Here is a 14570-nt window from a genome sequence, read left to right as displayed (position 1 = left end):
CGGAGCGCGCAGAGAACGTGATCGGTCTCAGGCTGGTGCAGAACGCATCGAGGTGACAGTTGCGAACTGTTACAGTGTAGGTTGCTGGTGCCTTGGTTACAGACTTGCAGTCGCCCAACGCCTCTAGTGTTTCTGGTCCAGACGCACGCCAAACCGTCGACGTTATTCATACGTATGTACAACCCGCTGCAGACGCGCACACACTAACTTATGCGTAGCCCATATCGGAGCTGAATTACGCGGCATTGCCCTGTTTATGCGGCGCTCGTCATTCACTGACTAGCGCATGCAAGGCGGTGATCCGAAAGCGAGGATACGGGGTGCGTCGTGCCCACGGTACAAATGGGGCACTGCATCCGCCACGAGTCCCGCGACAGAAGGATGCGTTGTGAGTCTGAATCCTACTGCTTTACGTCGGAACCAGGGTCTAACAGGTATGTGTACCCGGGTTTCTTGCACTCCCTCGACCAGTATATGCCACATTTTCTGAGGACGTGCTGTCGTAGGCACGCGCTATGTAAGCGCGATCGAAGACGCGTCTACAGTGCTCGCGGCTGGTCGGAGTCCGACTTCCGTCCCGAGACCAAACACGCCCCCGCCGCAGTGATCTCTGCTATGCGAGCCGATTCGACGGTAGATCACCGCGCCAGTGGTGACGCTTGCACAGAGCTGATTCCATCAAAGGTGTGATTTGGCGCCAATCGCCCCGCCGACCATCTCTTTAAAACCATCGAGGCGGGGCAGGACGCGTCTACGGATGGCTGCACGCCTCCACGCCCTCCACTACACCCGCTAGCTGTGTACCATTCTTGAGCTGCTTATTTTATTTCCACGCCCTGCGACTGCAACTGAGCCCTGAAGGAGGTCGGCCGCGAACGACACACAACGACAGTTACGGTCAGATATGCTTCCTGCTGCACGGCACTTTTACAGTACAGAGGTGCTCAACCATCAAGAAGGTCCGCGCACGACATTGTACAACTTCCCACCATCATCGCCGCGCCGTGCAGAGCGACATGCCAGGCCTCTCGCTCCTATCGCCCATTAGGGAGGCGGAAGAGTTCAGTCCCTACCAGAACTCGTTCCGCCGGACACGATCACCTGGCCAGCGGTCACCACGTGAGTTTACCGCTCGATTTCGTCCGGGGCTGCGCTGACAAGGCTTCTACACGCCAGTGGCGAAGGCGCCATACCACCATGTGCGGGACACAGTGGTGGGCACCCCCGTCTCGCCAGAAATGGCTGTGGACGACCTGTGGATATACGACTGTTACGTATCCGAAGACGCGACCTCGCCAGGCGGATATCCGCGCTCACCCTCCACGCCCTCCCACAGCCGCTCTATCAGCGTGCCGTCGACGAATGCGAGCTACTCGCCCGCCACTTACATGCCGGTCGCGAGGGAGCCGAATTCGACTTCTATCAACGCTGCGCCGCGCCCGGATTCCCGTGATACGCAGCGTGTGTTCGTGCACGACGAAGACTCAGGAGAGGCCACCGAGCTGGCGTACGACACTCTCCCCCAGATCACCACGTCCGTATTCAGCCCCGCAACGCCCGCGGAGTTCCCCGAGTACTCGCCGCTAGAGCAGGAGGCGATGTCGATCTGGGAGGTCATCGACGAGCTCGCGGCGGCAGCGGACCAGTTCGCGGGGCTCGAGACGCTGCTGGCCGATGTAGGCGCTTTGGATCCGCCGCCGGAGATGGACGAGGACATGGCGTTTTGGTTCGTCGAGGGCCTGAACCTACTCGTCGGCGACTGCAGCGAGGTTGCGCGGGACCTGCTAAAGTTCAACGAGTACGTTGGGCTGCTGCTGCAGGAGCAGGGGCTTGCGGTGCCGTTGGACACGCGCTCGGTGAAGCATGCGTCGTTCTCGGAGCAGGACATGAAGGAGGTCCTCGAGACGGCGAAGAACATCCCGAAGGTGGAAGTCCAGAAGGCGCTTGCGGCGCTGGAGGTGTCGAGCCCGGTGCGAGGACCAAATAGCCAGCGAAAGTCGTCACGCGACCGGCCGCCGTCGTTGAAGCTCTCGACAGATGACGCCGTCTTGATACAGGCCCTTCGACCACGCTCGAGGCTTGAGAGCGTGGGTGCTATGAGTCGCTTCTCAAATGCGGAGTCAGACTCGAGGAACGAGATATTGAGGAAGCATCGGGCGTATGCGATATACCAAGAGGTACGATCATATGTTCCTCTGCGAGTGTGCTCGGTATTGACACACGCACAGGAAACTCCTATCGAAGACAATTGGTCAACGAAGAGCATAGTGGACTACGATGCTATCGAGCCTATGGCAGAGATCCAGGTGGCGGTGCGTGCTGCTTTTCATGATTGCTTCCCATAGCCAGACTGACGTCTCTTACAGCCCGAGTCTCCCGCTGTTGCACGACCAAGGCCAAATTCGGGCCAAACCGTGATGCCACGACCAATGTCCTCACCAGTTGTTTCCTCGTTCAAAGCGGCCGCTCGACGGCCACCGTCACTTGTGTTAACCGACGGGACCTCTGAGCGGTCGAGCCAGCACTCCTCATCAAGTTCCGTGTCCTCTCTGTTCTCCGGCCTCCCCCGCTCGTCCTTCACAACCAACTCCTCTCCGCGCTCCTCTCCCCGACAATCAATCACCTTTGAAGGCAAGCCAGAGAAACCTCGGTTTCCGGCGGCCTCCGGGAACATCAAGAACATGTTTTCTAAGCTCTTCAAGAAGCGCGAAGGGCGCGAGGCCCCACCGTCGCGCTCTTCAATGCGCCCCTTCTCAAAACGTACAGCGGGTAGTAGCGCCTCGGTCGACGCGACCCTGTCTGCGCTCTCGCTGTCTGCAATGTCTTCTTCGACCACCATCACGCCTCTCGCGCTGGGCACCGAGCGCGATCCCTTCGCCATGTCGCCGCCGCCGCCAATGCGCACACCGCCACCACCGCCGTCGCCGCATGCCCGATCAGCGTCGGAGGCGTCGCCGCTGGACTCGTACTCGAGCATGTTCAACCCCGTGAAGGCGGCCTCGCGGTTCCCTCCACAGCCTCTGTTTGGAGAGCACACCCCTTGATCTGTCTGCGCTATCTATTGCATTTTTCCGCGCGTATTGCTGCATGTTGTATCGCATCCTCGTCATCCCCGTACATACATTACTGACTATCGTCGCTCTTTGCTCGTCTTCCGCATGTTGTAACTCTACCACTGGATTAATTTAACGTCACGACCTTGTTCTTACCTGCATATGTAAGCATGTATAGGATCTGCGCCCAGAGTTATACTGCTAGCGTATGTATGTGACAACACAAACCAGCGCCCATTTGAGAAGGTTCGCGATCGGAAAAGTGAGGACGAGTGAAGCGCCTCCGTGCTGCTCCGTCACCTCCCTTCGTCCCGGACCAATCGCAGTCCCCTCATTCTCCTCCTTTGCCTCCTCCCATCACCTCCGCAATCCTCTGCTCGTCCTCCGAGCCATTCAGCTCAGCCGCCATGGGTCAAGCAGCATCGCAGTCAATGTCAGCGGCGCCCTCTGCGCCCGCGTCATGTCCAATTGACCATTCCGCCGCAAAAGCCTCTGTCTCCTCCGCCTCCTCCGGGCCCGCGAAGTGCCCCATTGACCATACCAAGGTCGCCTCCTCATCCACTGCACCCCAGCCGCCAGCGCAATGCCCAATAAGCCACGACGCGCCCACGGACGGCATCAACCCGCTGAACCAGATGCCGACGCTCTCGCAGGCCCCAGCAGCACACCAGGAGGCAGCGCTGCCGACCGACCGCGAGACATCGACGATCCCGCGCGACGACGGTGCGCGCTGGGAATACCCGTCCCCGCAGCAGTTCTACAACGCGCTCGTGCGTAAGGGCTGGGAGACCCCGGAGGAGCACGTCGAGACCATGGTCCAGATCCACAACTTTCTCAACGAGCAGGCGTGGCTCGAGATCCTCAAGTGGGAGAAGAAGGAGCTGCCGTGAGTCCTCTATGTCGTATTTTCTTTCGCGTGCGGTGTTTGCTGACCCGCTGGCCGTCTGGAGCAGTGAAGCGGAACCGCAGCTGGCGCGCTTCATGGGCCGCCCCGGAGAGCTCTCGCCCAAGGCCCGTTTCTGGCTCTTCGCCGGCTGGCTGCTACCCACCCGCTTCAAGTACGTGCCTTACTCAGCTCTATCCGTATATGCTCGATGTTAACACCCCGTGCAGCAATGAGCCGCCGTTCGACCGGCATGACTGGATCGTTCGGAGGAATGGCGGGCAGGAGGTGCGCTACGTGATCGACTACTACTCTGCGCCGCCGGAGCCGGACGGGTCGCCCGTGTTCTCGCTGGACGTGCGCCCTGCACTTGACAGCGTCGGGAGCATCAAGCAGCGCATACTCGCTGCGACCGAGGACGTGTGGGCGAATTTCCGCGAGGAGAGCAAGCGGAATAGCTCGCAAGGCACGCATTGACACTACGCCTCTCTTCCCGCCTACGTCGCATCCCCTCGAGATTCGTAACCTCTCCGCCTCCCATGCCCGACCCACACCACTCTCCGTCTTGGTTTCACGACACATTCACGACCTTGGACCTGCCCAAAAGTTGTCGCACCCCTAGTATATACATCACACTAGACGCAGCTGTGAGATCTTCCTATAATGCATTAATACGTCGTAAACCCGCGCAAGCACGGCAGAACTCGCTGCCGTCAGTCTATCTTCTATTGCATAGGCCTCAAACCGAAGTATAAGAGCGGAAGCATGCGCTGTCGCGGGGTGGTTTCAACCAGTCGCACACTTGAAATATGTTGTCTAGTGCCTCGCGAACTTCCTTCTAGATGTACGTCCACTGGGCTGGAAGAATCGTCAGGGTGGAATTTACCCGCATGTGTTCACACTGTAGACGTTGATACTGAACGTTCACACTACCAGAGACGCGGCTTTGAGATCCTTCTAAAATGCATTAATTATCGTGATCTCTCTACTCGAGCGTGCGCTCGCGAGCAGATCCCGAGTGTGTACTATGTAACTATACTTATGTGTGAGGGGTGGGGTGTCGTTAATGAGTGGTTCGGTCGTGGACCGAATGTATGCGGTAGATTAGCAGCATCGCGGGGTCAGGCAGCTGAAGGACTAGAGGTACTGGCGAGCCGATCTGCGTCCCATCTACGCACACGTCGTCAGTGTCTGGCATGTTAATAATTTGCCTGAAAATTGGCACACGTACCTCAATGATCTTCCAGCCACCGGTGAGTTCGTTATCGAGGTCCTCCTCAACGCGGGTGATGACGGCGGCGTAATGACACTGCTCGACACGGTCCTCCGCGCCGACGACGATCTCGCCGGTCTTCACATTCCGGAAGATGGGCATCTCCTGTGTCGCAAAGGTGATCACGAACACGGGGACCTCGTTCTCCAGAATCTTGCCTGTTGAGACCTAGGCCGGGAGACGGTGCATGAGTGGAAAAGCGAGGAAGATGAGATGATGGGGACCTACGTCAACTTGCCGGATGTCAAGAACTTTGCTGTCGCTGATCAGGCCCTGCTTCAGATACTGCTCCATGGTCGCCCAGAGAACGTTGTATGTCTAAATATCGAAATTTAGCACTTCGTCTCGATGTATATGGTGAAGGGGCACATACCGCCTCGCCACACCACGCCTGCAAGGCCTCGCGGTCCGCGCTAAGGTATGCATCGACGACCTCGGGCACGATATACTCTCGTAATTCGCGCTCGAAGCTCTCCATTGTGAACGTGGGGTCCAGCGCCTTCATCAGCCGCTGCACTTGGGCGCTCTCGTTCTCGTCGAACCAGCCGCCGATCGTCTGTGTCACACTTCGAAGCGAGGACACGACCGGGTGCTCGCTCTCGTCGTACTGTGCCTTCAGGTCCGAAAGCGAGCGCAAAAGCGGGTTCGTCTCCTTCATCTTCGCCCAGCGCTCTTGTCGTGGCGAGTCCGCGTGTACTACAAGGGCCTGACCGGCTCTGTGCAAGGAGAAGCATACATTTCAGTAAGAGCGTAGCGAAACATCAAGGATGATGCTTACTCAGGATTTGCTTTCGTACGCGCGCTGCCACCGATGCTGTTCTTGCCCGCCTTTTCAAGGCGCAGCTGACGACGCTTTCGTCGCGCCTCCTTCTCTTCGAACCCGGCATGCTTCGCGGTACCGCTGTCGTCCAAGGCGTCAGAGATGGTTTCTGACAGTGTCTTGTACGCAGCGGTATTGCGTATTGGCTCTGTGGTCTTCTCGAGCGTTGATGACACGGCCGCTGACGCGCGAGATATCTAGTAGTATGCCCATGAGTAAGTGAACCGTACACTGAGCGTAAAGTGGGCTTACCGCGCGGGCGAGTTCACTCTCTTCCATCGTCTTAAGAGCTTCGCCGACCGCGTCACCGACCTTGATGCCGGCCTTTCGGAGTTCCTCGGCTGCTGCACGCAAACGAGGGTTCTCTTTTATGCTCGATGTCAACTGTGGTGTGAATCACGTCAGCGCAAAAATCAAGAATTACAGCTTGTAAATAATCGACAGCCCGTTCCCCAGATTACTCGCGCTGAAGCCCTGAATTACCTGCAAGGCTGGACAGATCAGCGGCCCCTCGCAGTGAATCACGCCCCTCGCGCGACAGAATCGAGAAGGACCCGTCGTTTCTTTACTAGCTGTGTTTGTCCGCAAAAAGAACGTACCCTGGCCCGCTCATACGCCTCGCGTGCACGCTTCATGGCCTCAGAGTCCTGGAACTTCTCCACGTCTCCCTGGAGCTGCTTCACGTTGTCCTGCAGCTCTCGGTTCTTGCGCAGCTCATCCTTGAGAACATCCACGAATGTCTGGAATGGCGACCGCGGGGCCTCGTTTTGACGGCGGGCAGAGGAGTGGAATGCCGCGGCATGTGTCCGGGCAGAAACGGCTGGGTGAAGCGCGAGCGGTACAGCCCGAAGTGACTGCCTGTTGAGCAGCATGGCGCGTATCTGAGCAGGGGCTGCTGGGGTAACCACAGCTCTGCGCAAATGACGAGGAAGCATGGCGGATGAGAGGACGAGGATGAGGGTGTGGACCAAGGGACGGACTGCACTCGTAGCAACTTCTCGCAAAGATTCTGGGAGAAGCGCGCGCTGATTGCCACGCGAGAGCGCGCTTACCACTGTCGTCACTTCTCGGCATTCTCCGCGCTCAGCGAGCCCCCACCAGTGGCCATTGGTCAAGGACTGTTGCTCATCAACCACGACGTCTCCCAAACATGCTGCGACGTCCTGCGTGCCCTTCTCTTATGGGAATATTTAGATCTCACCCTCTGTGTCTCTCGACTAGCGCTACTCGAAACGCCTCAAACCGCGCTGTGGTCTTCACTGAGAACGGCAATCCTGCCGAAGTCCTGAGAGTCCAATCCTACGACCCTCCTCCCCAGCCACCTTCGGACTCTGTTCATGTCCGCTTTCGCCTCTCTCCAATCAACCCTTCGGACATCAATGTCGTCCAAGGTGTATACCCCGCCAAACCGATGCAGATGCAGCTCTCTGGCGAGGACGTCTTCGTCGGCGGCAATGAAGGCCTTGCTGAGGTCACAGACATCGGGAGCGGTGTCAAGGGCCTCGAGAAGGGAGACTGGGTCGTGTCTGCGAAGGCGCAGGTTGGCTCGTGGTCATCTTCGCGTGTCCTTCGCGCGGAAGATGTAATCAAGCTTCCCGCAGGGGAGCTGAGCGAAGTGAATGCCGCGACTATCACCGCAAGTACCGCGTCCGTCTTCTATTGAGGCGTATGTTCATGAGGTTGTGTGACCAATAGGTAAACCCGGCAACAGCATATAACATGCTGCGAGATTTCGTAGATCTGAAAGAGGGCGATTGGGTACTCCAGAACGGTTACACATATCTACTTCGACACAAACGCATATAAGGCTGACAACGACTTGCGAAAATTACAGGCGGTAACAGTGCGGTGTGTATGCCACTGCGTGCACGCTGCTCCCGATGTCTGAGCGCAGATGCCTTTTAGGTTGGCCAGGCAGTCATCCAAATAGCTGCACGTATGGGCATCAAGACAATTAACTTCGTCCGCAACAGGTACCGCGACTTTCTTTCATAGTGAGATGCACTCACGAAACCGCACAGGCCCGACTTCGATGGCCTCATTTCCCAGCTTACACAACTGGGCGCAACGCACGTCTTCAAATACGACGCGCTCTCGGACAAGTCGCTCGCAAAACACGTCAAACAATGGACCTCTAACAGCGTGTGTACCACAGCCCACATCGTGTTCACAGTGCTCATTCCAAGTTCGACAGCCGATTCGATTGATGCTCAACTGCGTCGGGGGCCCAGACACGACGGCCATGACACGCCTGCTCGGCGATAACGCGCACCTCGTCTCTTACGGCGCGATGTCGAAGAAACCGCTCTCGCTCCCCACATCGGCGTTCATCTTCAAGAACCTCAGCGCACAGGGGTTCTGGCAGAGCCGCTGGTATAATCAACACACCCGGCAGGAGCGCGAAGCCTTGATGAAGACGCTTGCAGGCTTCAAGGTGCGGTTCCATCAACAAGGCATGCGTCGGTACTGCGAACAGGTTACTGACGTGATTTTCCTCTGCCTGGGAATAGCTGAAAGAACCTGAGCATGAAATACTAGATCTCTCTGGGGAGCCCAGCGACGAGGCCGCGACCCAGAAGCTGCGCGAAGTTCTTACCAGAATGGAGCAAGGATTTGGCAAGAAAGTGCTGTTGCGCTTATAAGGCTAAGCTGACTTTCCGTATGAGATGTATGTACTACACAAACTCGCCCTCGGCGTCTGATGGGCAAGGCGTCCGTCCCAAAGAGATGTGTAACCGCTCCGCGATAGTCGTTAACGTGCGTTCTCGCGCTATGCCAGCAGTCTGTCGGAGGTGGCACCTCAAGGATGGACTGCAAAACTCGGCGGCGAGATCGTATCGTTCGAAAGTAAAGCTTGCGATACATAGCCGGCCGTGGAGAGATGCCTACAAAAAGAACGTCCGCCTCGTAGTCTCCAACTCCGGCTGCAGACCAGATTAGCGTATATCCCTATCCTAATTAAGAAAATACGCACCTTCCATATCCACAAGTATTCATCCTCCGTTGGAGGGACCACCTTCTTCTGCTTCGGCGGCTCCGGCTCCTTCTCCCCTGCCTCGTCCTGCTCTTGCGCGGCCGACTCGCCCATCTCGATGTCTTTGAGCGCGAGCTTCTCCTGCTCGTGCTCCTCCGCGTCGAACTCCAGGTGTTTGCTCGGCGCGCCCAGGTTCTTGACGGCAGGCAAACCCTTCTTCATGTACCGCAACTTTAGCGTGAATCGGGGCCCGATTTCCTGCAGAGCGACCTTCTCTGTCGATCGGAACGCATATCTACAAGTCACGTTTAGCGCGGGCACCCTAAGAAAGATGCGAGTCCAGGAACCGGGCAGGCGGGCCACTTACCGGTGTCTCCTGAAAAATAGGAAGTCCCGCTGGTTGTGGAGGGTGACCACCTGCCGACCCTGGAACTCGGGCATGGGAGGAAAGAAGGTCTGGAAGAGGCGGCCGACAGTGTGACCCAACCGAGTTACGAAGCCGTTCAGGACAAGCTCAGGGTAGTGGGACGTCGCGCGTGCGTGACCCTTTGAAAGATGGAATGAGTATATAGTGGACCTAAGATGCCAAAGGCGGCATACCGAGATTTTCTGTGAGAGCTCTACTGACGAGAGCTTGAAGTAGGCCGTAGGGCCATTAGGTAGGTACACCATGGTAATGGCGTCTGGCACTACTAGTCAGCTTCTGTTGTCAATGTTTCGAGAAGCATCATACACATACTCAATTTTTTCGTATCCTCGTTGACCACCATGAGATGGCTGTAGCCACGGTTCGCTGCCCAACCAGCAATCCTGCCCACCTCGAAGCCCTTTCCCTTCTTCCGCCTGATGAATTCAGCACCGGGGAATACGCCTACGAGTTCGTCGCAGAAGTCAGACGTCGTCCGAGTCGCCTTCGGGGAAGTAGTGACGAGAACCTTGGGAGGGACACTCGGGTCGATGGCGCCAGAGAAGTATGCCGCGAACGGGTCGTTCGCGATGTCTGCTGCGGTCTCGTCCTCCGGCTGCTGTGTCGGCTCAGCTTGAGCATCCGAAGAGGAAGAAGGATCTTGAGACGTGAGGGTCGAAGGGCCCGCCTCGGAATTGGGGTTGGCGGTAAGGATGGAGGGGTCGTACTCGCGAGTGTTGTCGAGCGTGCGGGGCACATTCTGCGCCAGACGTTTCTGCAAAGAAACCACACGCTCAGCCATTGAATCAGCCAAGATACATTATGCACACGACATACTTTCTTCGCTAGAGGATCATTCGCCTCTGCCTTGGCCTGTGCGAGTCTCCTCTGCAGCTTTTCCTGTCCCTTCGCCTTCTTCTGCTTGTTTGCGATCTCCTCGCGCTTGATTTTGTTTTTGATCGTCGACGGCTCGAAGCGAGCAGTAGGCATACTGGGCAGTCTTGCCTAGAGAGTAGCAAAAGACTAGAGTGTGAGAGGCCTGCGGAGGTGGTGGACGCGCGCAAAGTCCAAAAATCTATAGCAGCGATCCGGCAGCAGAAGTGTTCCCACGGTACATCCCTCTTCCTCGTCACGACCACCGACGCCCCCGCCACGCCACGCCTTCCGTCCCTGTCCCTCCATGGCTTTCCCCCGGCGACCACCACTTCTTTCACTATGTCTCCTGCTCGTCTTTGCCGCGGCTGCGAACGCGCTGCACTTCTATTTGGACACCAATGAGAAGCGGTGCTTCATTGAAGAGCTCCCGACGGACACGGTCGTAGAGGGTACGTCCGAGGTGACACCGTGCTGCCACCTACCCGGTCCTAACATACTACATACCCCTTGCAGGACATTACAGGGCCCTTGAGTGGTCCGAGGCAGAACAGAAATACATTGAAAACCCCAACCTAGGCATACTGGTCGAAGTGGACGTGAGTCTGCGCCACCTTTGTCCTGTTCACTCATACTCACCCCACACCACTTCTGCGTTGTGACTACAGGAACTCGAGACGGGCCACAACGTCGTCAAGACTCGCGGGCCGTCAGACAGCCGCTTCACCTTCACGTCGCACGACTCCGGGGACCACTCCATCTGTCTCTCAAGCAACTATGGCACGTCCTGGTTCGCGACCACGCACATCCGGCTCTACCTCGACGTCGTCATCGGAAGCACGAAGCCCGACGCAGACCACGACCGCTCACACGTCTCCGAGCTCTCGCAGAAGCTGCGCGACCTGAACATGAAGCTTGAGGACATCCGCCGCGAGCAGCAGTACCAGCGCGAGCGCGAGGCCGCCTTCCGGGACCTCAGCGAGGACACGAACTCGCGTGCAGTGTGGTACACGCTCGCGCAGATGGGCGTACTCATCGCGACGTGTGTGTGGCAGCTGCGGCATCTCAGGGTGAGTGGTCGGTGTGAGGTGTGAATGCGCTATTTGTTAACGTAACTATACTTGACAGCGGTTCTTCGAGGACAGGAAAATGCATTAATGCGCTAATCTCCCTTGATGTTCACTACGACTATATATATTGGGCTGGTCTTCCTTGTATAGGGTGCCCCGGACGCTTTGGTGGCGGTAATCGGTGCTATTAAACTTTTACAGGTCCGAGTGTCTGCGGCGTTGGAATTCAGAAGTGACTGGTAAGTGAATTTCGCACTCAAAGACAAGCTGAGCGCAAACGTAAGAACGTTTTCTTGCCAAAGCTTCACACCAACCTGGTGAGTACTTCTTCTGGGAATTTCAGTTGTGGCCTCGTCATTAGGCTCCCCAGAGAAGTCGACGAGCTCATGCATCATGTTTGGGCTCTTTCAGTTATTCCGAGGCAGCCGGAGGACACGTCAGTACGTCGTTCGCAGTAGCGATGCAAGCGCTGTGGCTGTGGAACCGCACCTTGAAGTCAGACCCACTCTTGAGCGTGAAACACCGACACAACAGTCGAATGCTTCAACACCCTTGACGAACGGCGGGTATGGACTCTGCAGAGGGGTTAAGCGGGTGCTGGGATCTAGACAAGTCTTGCAGTCCAAGTTGAAGTGCCACATCCGACAGCCATCCGCGAGATGTAAAATGAAAAACGAGCGCTGTTCGCTGCTATGGAGCGGATACATGTCTCTCGGACTGGTAAAGATGTCACGAATCTCTGAACTTTTGGGACGGACTCCTCCCCCTTACAGGCGTCTACACATCACCCTACGGGCGCACTTGTAAGTCAAGAATCGGACAGGAGGACACGACCACTCACTTAGGCGTAGGTAGAGCCGATAGGACCGAACTTGATGTTCGAGAAGGCGACGTTCGCGTTCGCGCTCTGCGACTCGACGTCGGTGGGGACGCCAGAAGAGGCCGGGCACGGGCCGCGAGCGACACCGGGGCTGGACGGGTCAGCGTCGGTGGGGTAGTCGCTGTCGAGCCAGAGCATGTTCGCCTCGTGGTCGTCCCAGATACTCATGACGAGGACCATGCCCTTCTCGAACGCCGCGCCCATCTCCGTGAGGCCGCCGAGCTTCTCGAACGTGTTGGTGTCGCCGAACGCCTGCTTTTGCGCGTTGCAGAAGTCGTCGGTGATGGAGTCGTACGTGTCCATGCCTGCGATGTTGGTCTTCGAGTTCGCGATCACCTTTCCGCCCTGGACGTACAGGCGGCGGATCTCGGAGAGCGCGCCGGACGTGGTGTTGTCCGCGGTCACGAACTGGGTGACGACGGTGAACTTCTGGCTGGTGTCGACCGTCTTGCCGAGGCCGAGGAAGGTCTGGTCACCCATGCGGAAGGAGTTGAAGTCGCAGCCGTCCTTGTCGCAGATGCCGTCGTACCGCTCGTCGCCGTCGCCGCAGTCCGTGCCCTCGCAGCGGGTCTGTTGGTCGACGGAGCAGACGTGCGGCGTGACCGCTGCGCCGTTCTGGTTCGCCTCCCAGATGTCCATCTCGTTGCAGCACGTTCCGTACTGGCCGCTGCCGGCGTTCGGGTCGCTCGCGGAGCCCTCCCAGCCGAGAACATTGGCCTGGCGCACGGAGTCAGCATCGTCCTGCTCATAATGGAGAGTCGCTCTGCCGTACCTCGCCGTTGATGAACTTGATGTCGTGCGGGCACTGGGTGTCGCAGTAGCCGGTTCCGTACTTGGAGCCCGCCTTGTTGGTGGGGAAGCGGGAAGCGCCTCCATCGCTGTCCATCTCCACGAAGTAGAGCGCGCCGTTGAGGCCGCAAGGGAGGTTCGACATGTCGACATCGAAGGTGAACTCCTGGTTCTTGAGGTTGAACATCTCGTACGTGCTGTCGTCGTCGGAGAGGAGGTAGACGCGAGAGCCGATGTTCGTGGAGTACTGGCCGTCCGTGACGAACTTCAGGTTGAGCTCGTTGCCGCTGGTCGTGATACCGTAAGTGCCTGGAGGTCATGGTAAGTACGCAGAAGCAGTTTTGTGAACAAATAAGACGTACCAGTGTAGTCAGCACCGTCGAGCGCGCAGTTGGCGGCACAGGTGGTCGGGTCGGGGCAGAGCGTCGCGTCCCAGGTGTTGCCGGTGTAGCAGTTAGTGCTGCCAGAGACATCGTGGAGCCAACGCCAGTTGGAGTCGAGGACGACGGAGCGCTGCAGGGTTGAGCAGCTACCTCCCGCGGTGCATTGCTGCACGCTAAGCTTGGGGTGCGACTCGGCGGTGAGCGTGCCAACTTGCTGGCCGTAGGCGATCGCCACGAAGGAGAGCGAGAGGAGAGCGGCTGTGGGGAACATGTTGGTCTGCTAAAGCCGAGGACGGAGCTGTGGGTACCGGGGAGCGACTGTTGAGTCAATGAGGTTGACGGTCGTTCGCAGCAGATTTTATACCTCTTGTTGGCGGAATAAACCCGGCGTCGGGAGGCTCAGCTGCAAGATGAGCAGGCGGGACATAGTGATTCTCCCGCCGCCGCCGTCGCGCGGAGACCAATATCGCCCAGTGTACGATGCGCAAACTTGGCCGCAAGTCGGAGGCACCGAAAAGTAACCGAGAGCACGGGTGCGAGCCAGAGGGAGAAACCACTTTACAACGTCCTCTGTTCGAGGTGATGTTGTTGCGCAACCCGAGGAGGATCCGTCGGTTGGGATGCACGTGCACATGAGTGCCGTCAGTGCCGCTTTGCGCTCTTGAGGAGCTTCGCGAACGCCTGCTGCCCGAGCTGAACATGGTGGCCGAAGTGATGACGGTGGAGCTATGAGCTGGTCCGATCCCGAAGAGAGTCCGTCCTAGACGAATGCCCTAGCGAAGGGCCAATCAACGGAACGGCACGGACATCGATGCGAAGACTGACCACGAATTTCTGAACCCCAGAACCGACGGCTTCTCGGGCTCAAATCCGCCTGCACCGCCGTACCCCGCATACGTAGGGCGTCCGCCGGGGAATATCCGGCTAGCGACTCAACGACTGGACGTCATGCCGACTCGTCGGTCTAAGCCGCCCCACATACCAGCTCACTTGACAACCCTTTTCTTGCCCTTCTCTTCTCGACACGCACGCCAAGCGATTCTCCATCAAAGACTGGTGGGAGAGCCTCAGAGAGCGCATCGGGGGACTGAAGAGGCCCATGGACGCTCTGAGCTGGTTGCGAGCGCGGCCAGATGGAACGGATGTCAGGGTAGCTGGTATGTGGA

The 14570-nt window shown here is 57.9% G+C and overlaps 7 protein-coding genes across 7 annotated transcripts; 4 read left to right on the top strand and 3 right to left on the bottom strand.

The window, feature by feature from the left end:
- Positions 1-805: 805 nt before the first annotated feature.
- TRAVEDRAFT_72175 (uncharacterized protein) lies at positions 806-3209 on the top strand. The gene is made up of 4 exons (XM_008040663.1): positions 806-1119; positions 1177-2177; positions 2229-2312; positions 2367-3209. Exons 1-4 carry the CDS (start codon positions 1017-1019, stop codon positions 3042-3044), a joined length of 1866 nt encoding a protein of 621 aa, XP_008038854.1. The 5' UTR covers positions 806-1016; the 3' UTR covers positions 3045-3209.
- Positions 3210-3438: 229 nt separating this feature from the next.
- TRAVEDRAFT_64986 (cytochrome c and c1 heme-lyase) lies at positions 3439-4620 on the top strand. The gene is made up of 3 exons (XM_008040662.1): positions 3439-3939; positions 4004-4111; positions 4167-4620. The coding sequence occupies exons 1-3, from the start codon at positions 3461-3463 to the stop codon at positions 4411-4413; spliced, it is 834 nt and encodes a 277-aa protein (XP_008038853.1). The 5' UTR covers positions 3439-3460; the 3' UTR covers positions 4414-4620.
- A 280-nt stretch (positions 4621-4900) lies between these two features.
- Positions 4901-6982, bottom strand: TRAVEDRAFT_29180 (mitochondria import inner membrane translocase TIM44 subunit). Its single transcript, XM_008040012.1, has 7 exons — positions 6629-6982; positions 6282-6413; positions 5988-6226; positions 5583-5925; positions 5438-5527; positions 5168-5377; positions 4901-5106 (listed from the first exon to the last, which is right to left on the bottom strand). The coding sequence occupies exons 1-7, from the start codon at positions 6899-6901 to the stop codon at positions 5074-5076; spliced, it is 1320 nt and encodes a 439-aa protein (XP_008038203.1). The 5' UTR covers positions 6902-6982; the 3' UTR covers positions 4901-5073.
- A 227-nt stretch (positions 6983-7209) lies between these two features.
- Positions 7210-8671, top strand: TRAVEDRAFT_124364 (NAD-P-binding protein; the record flags this gene model as incomplete). Its single annotated transcript, XM_008040661.1, has 7 exons — positions 7210-7680; positions 7725-7800; positions 7864-7877; positions 7935-8002; positions 8051-8171; positions 8224-8463; positions 8540-8671. The coding sequence occupies 7 exons, from the start codon at positions 7210-7212 to the stop codon at positions 8669-8671; spliced, it is 1122 nt and encodes a 373-aa protein (XP_008038852.1).
- A 26-nt stretch (positions 8672-8697) lies between these two features.
- TRAVEDRAFT_168338 (Brix-domain-containing protein) lies at positions 8698-10399 on the bottom strand (the record flags this gene model as incomplete). Its single annotated transcript, XM_008040660.1, has 6 exons — positions 8698-8953; positions 9004-9298; positions 9371-9549; positions 9604-9686; positions 9743-10184; positions 10247-10399. The coding sequence occupies 6 exons, from the start codon at positions 10397-10399 to the stop codon at positions 8915-8917; spliced, it is 1191 nt and encodes a 396-aa protein (XP_008038851.1). The 3' UTR covers positions 8698-8914.
- Positions 10400-10574: 175 nt separating this feature from the next.
- TRAVEDRAFT_72170 (uncharacterized protein) lies at positions 10575-11554 on the top strand. Its single transcript, XM_008040659.1, has 4 exons — positions 10575-10734; positions 10799-10881; positions 10951-11352; positions 11411-11554. Exons 1-4 carry the CDS (start codon positions 10590-10592, stop codon positions 11438-11440), a joined length of 660 nt encoding a protein of 219 aa, XP_008038850.1. The 5' UTR covers positions 10575-10589; the 3' UTR covers positions 11441-11554.
- A 639-nt stretch (positions 11555-12193) lies between these two features.
- Positions 12194-13675, bottom strand: TRAVEDRAFT_124366 (cellobiohydrolaseI; the record flags this gene model as incomplete). Its single annotated transcript, XM_008040658.1, has 3 exons — positions 12194-12949; positions 13005-13330; positions 13384-13675. The coding sequence occupies 3 exons, from the start codon at positions 13673-13675 to the stop codon at positions 12194-12196; spliced, it is 1374 nt and encodes a 457-aa protein (XP_008038849.1).
- Positions 13676-14570: the final 895 nt, after the last annotated feature.

This window comes from Trametes versicolor (assembly GCF_000271585.1).
Source record: "Trametes versicolor FP-101664 SS1 unplaced genomic scaffold TRAVEscaffold_6, whole genome shotgun sequence".
Taxonomy (NCBI): domain Eukaryota; kingdom Fungi; phylum Basidiomycota; class Agaricomycetes; order Polyporales; family Polyporaceae; genus Trametes; species Trametes versicolor.
The sequence above is the reverse complement of the archived record's forward strand: the minus strand, read 5'-3'. Positions and strand labels throughout refer to the sequence as shown.

Bases quoted from the DNA above. Each gene is read 5' to 3' on its own strand.
- TRAVEDRAFT_64986 (XM_008040662.1), top strand. From the start codon at position 3,461: ATGGGTCAAGCAGCATCGCAGTCAATGTCAGCGGCGCCCTCTGCGCCC. The intron at 3,940-4,003 runs GTGAGTCCTCTA...GGCCGTCTGGAG, and splicing joins TGGGAGAAGAAGGAGCTGCC to CAGTGAAGCGGAACCGCAGC. The intron at 4,112-4,166 runs GTACGTGCCTTA...CACCCCGTGCAG, and splicing joins CTGCTACCCACCCGCTTCAA to CAATGAGCCGCCGTTCGACC.
- TRAVEDRAFT_72170 (XM_008040659.1), top strand. From the start codon at position 10,590: ATGGCTTTCCCCCGGCGACCACCACTTCTTTCACTATGTCTCCTGCTC. The intron at 10,882-10,950 runs GTGAGTCTGCGC...TTGTGACTACAG, and splicing joins GCATACTGGTCGAAGTGGAC to GAACTCGAGACGGGCCACAA. The intron at 11,353-11,410 runs GTGAGTGGTCGG...TATACTTGACAG, and splicing joins GGCAGCTGCGGCATCTCAGG to CGGTTCTTCGAGGACAGGAA.
- TRAVEDRAFT_72175 (XM_008040663.1), top strand. From the start codon at position 1,017: ATGCCAGGCCTCTCGCTCCTATCGCCCATTAGGGAGGCGGAAGAGTTC. The intron at 1,120-1,176 runs GTGAGTTTACCG...TCTACACGCCAG, and splicing joins ACCTGGCCAGCGGTCACCAC to TGGCGAAGGCGCCATACCAC. The intron at 2,313-2,366 runs GTGCGTGCTGCT...CGTCTCTTACAG, and splicing joins TGGCAGAGATCCAGGTGGCG to CCCGAGTCTCCCGCTGTTGC.
- TRAVEDRAFT_29180 (XM_008040012.1), bottom strand. From the start codon at position 6,901: ATGCTGCTCAACAGGCAGTCACTTCGGGCTGTACCGCTCGCGCTTCAC. The intron at 6,414-6,628 runs GTACGTTCTTTT...TTCACACCACAG, and splicing joins AGGCGTATGAGCGGGCCAGG to TTGACATCGAGCATAAAAGA. The intron at 5,378-5,437 runs GTAGGTCCCCAT...CTCCCGGCCTAG, and splicing joins TTGACATCCGGCAAGTTGAC to GTCTCAACAGGCAAGATTCT.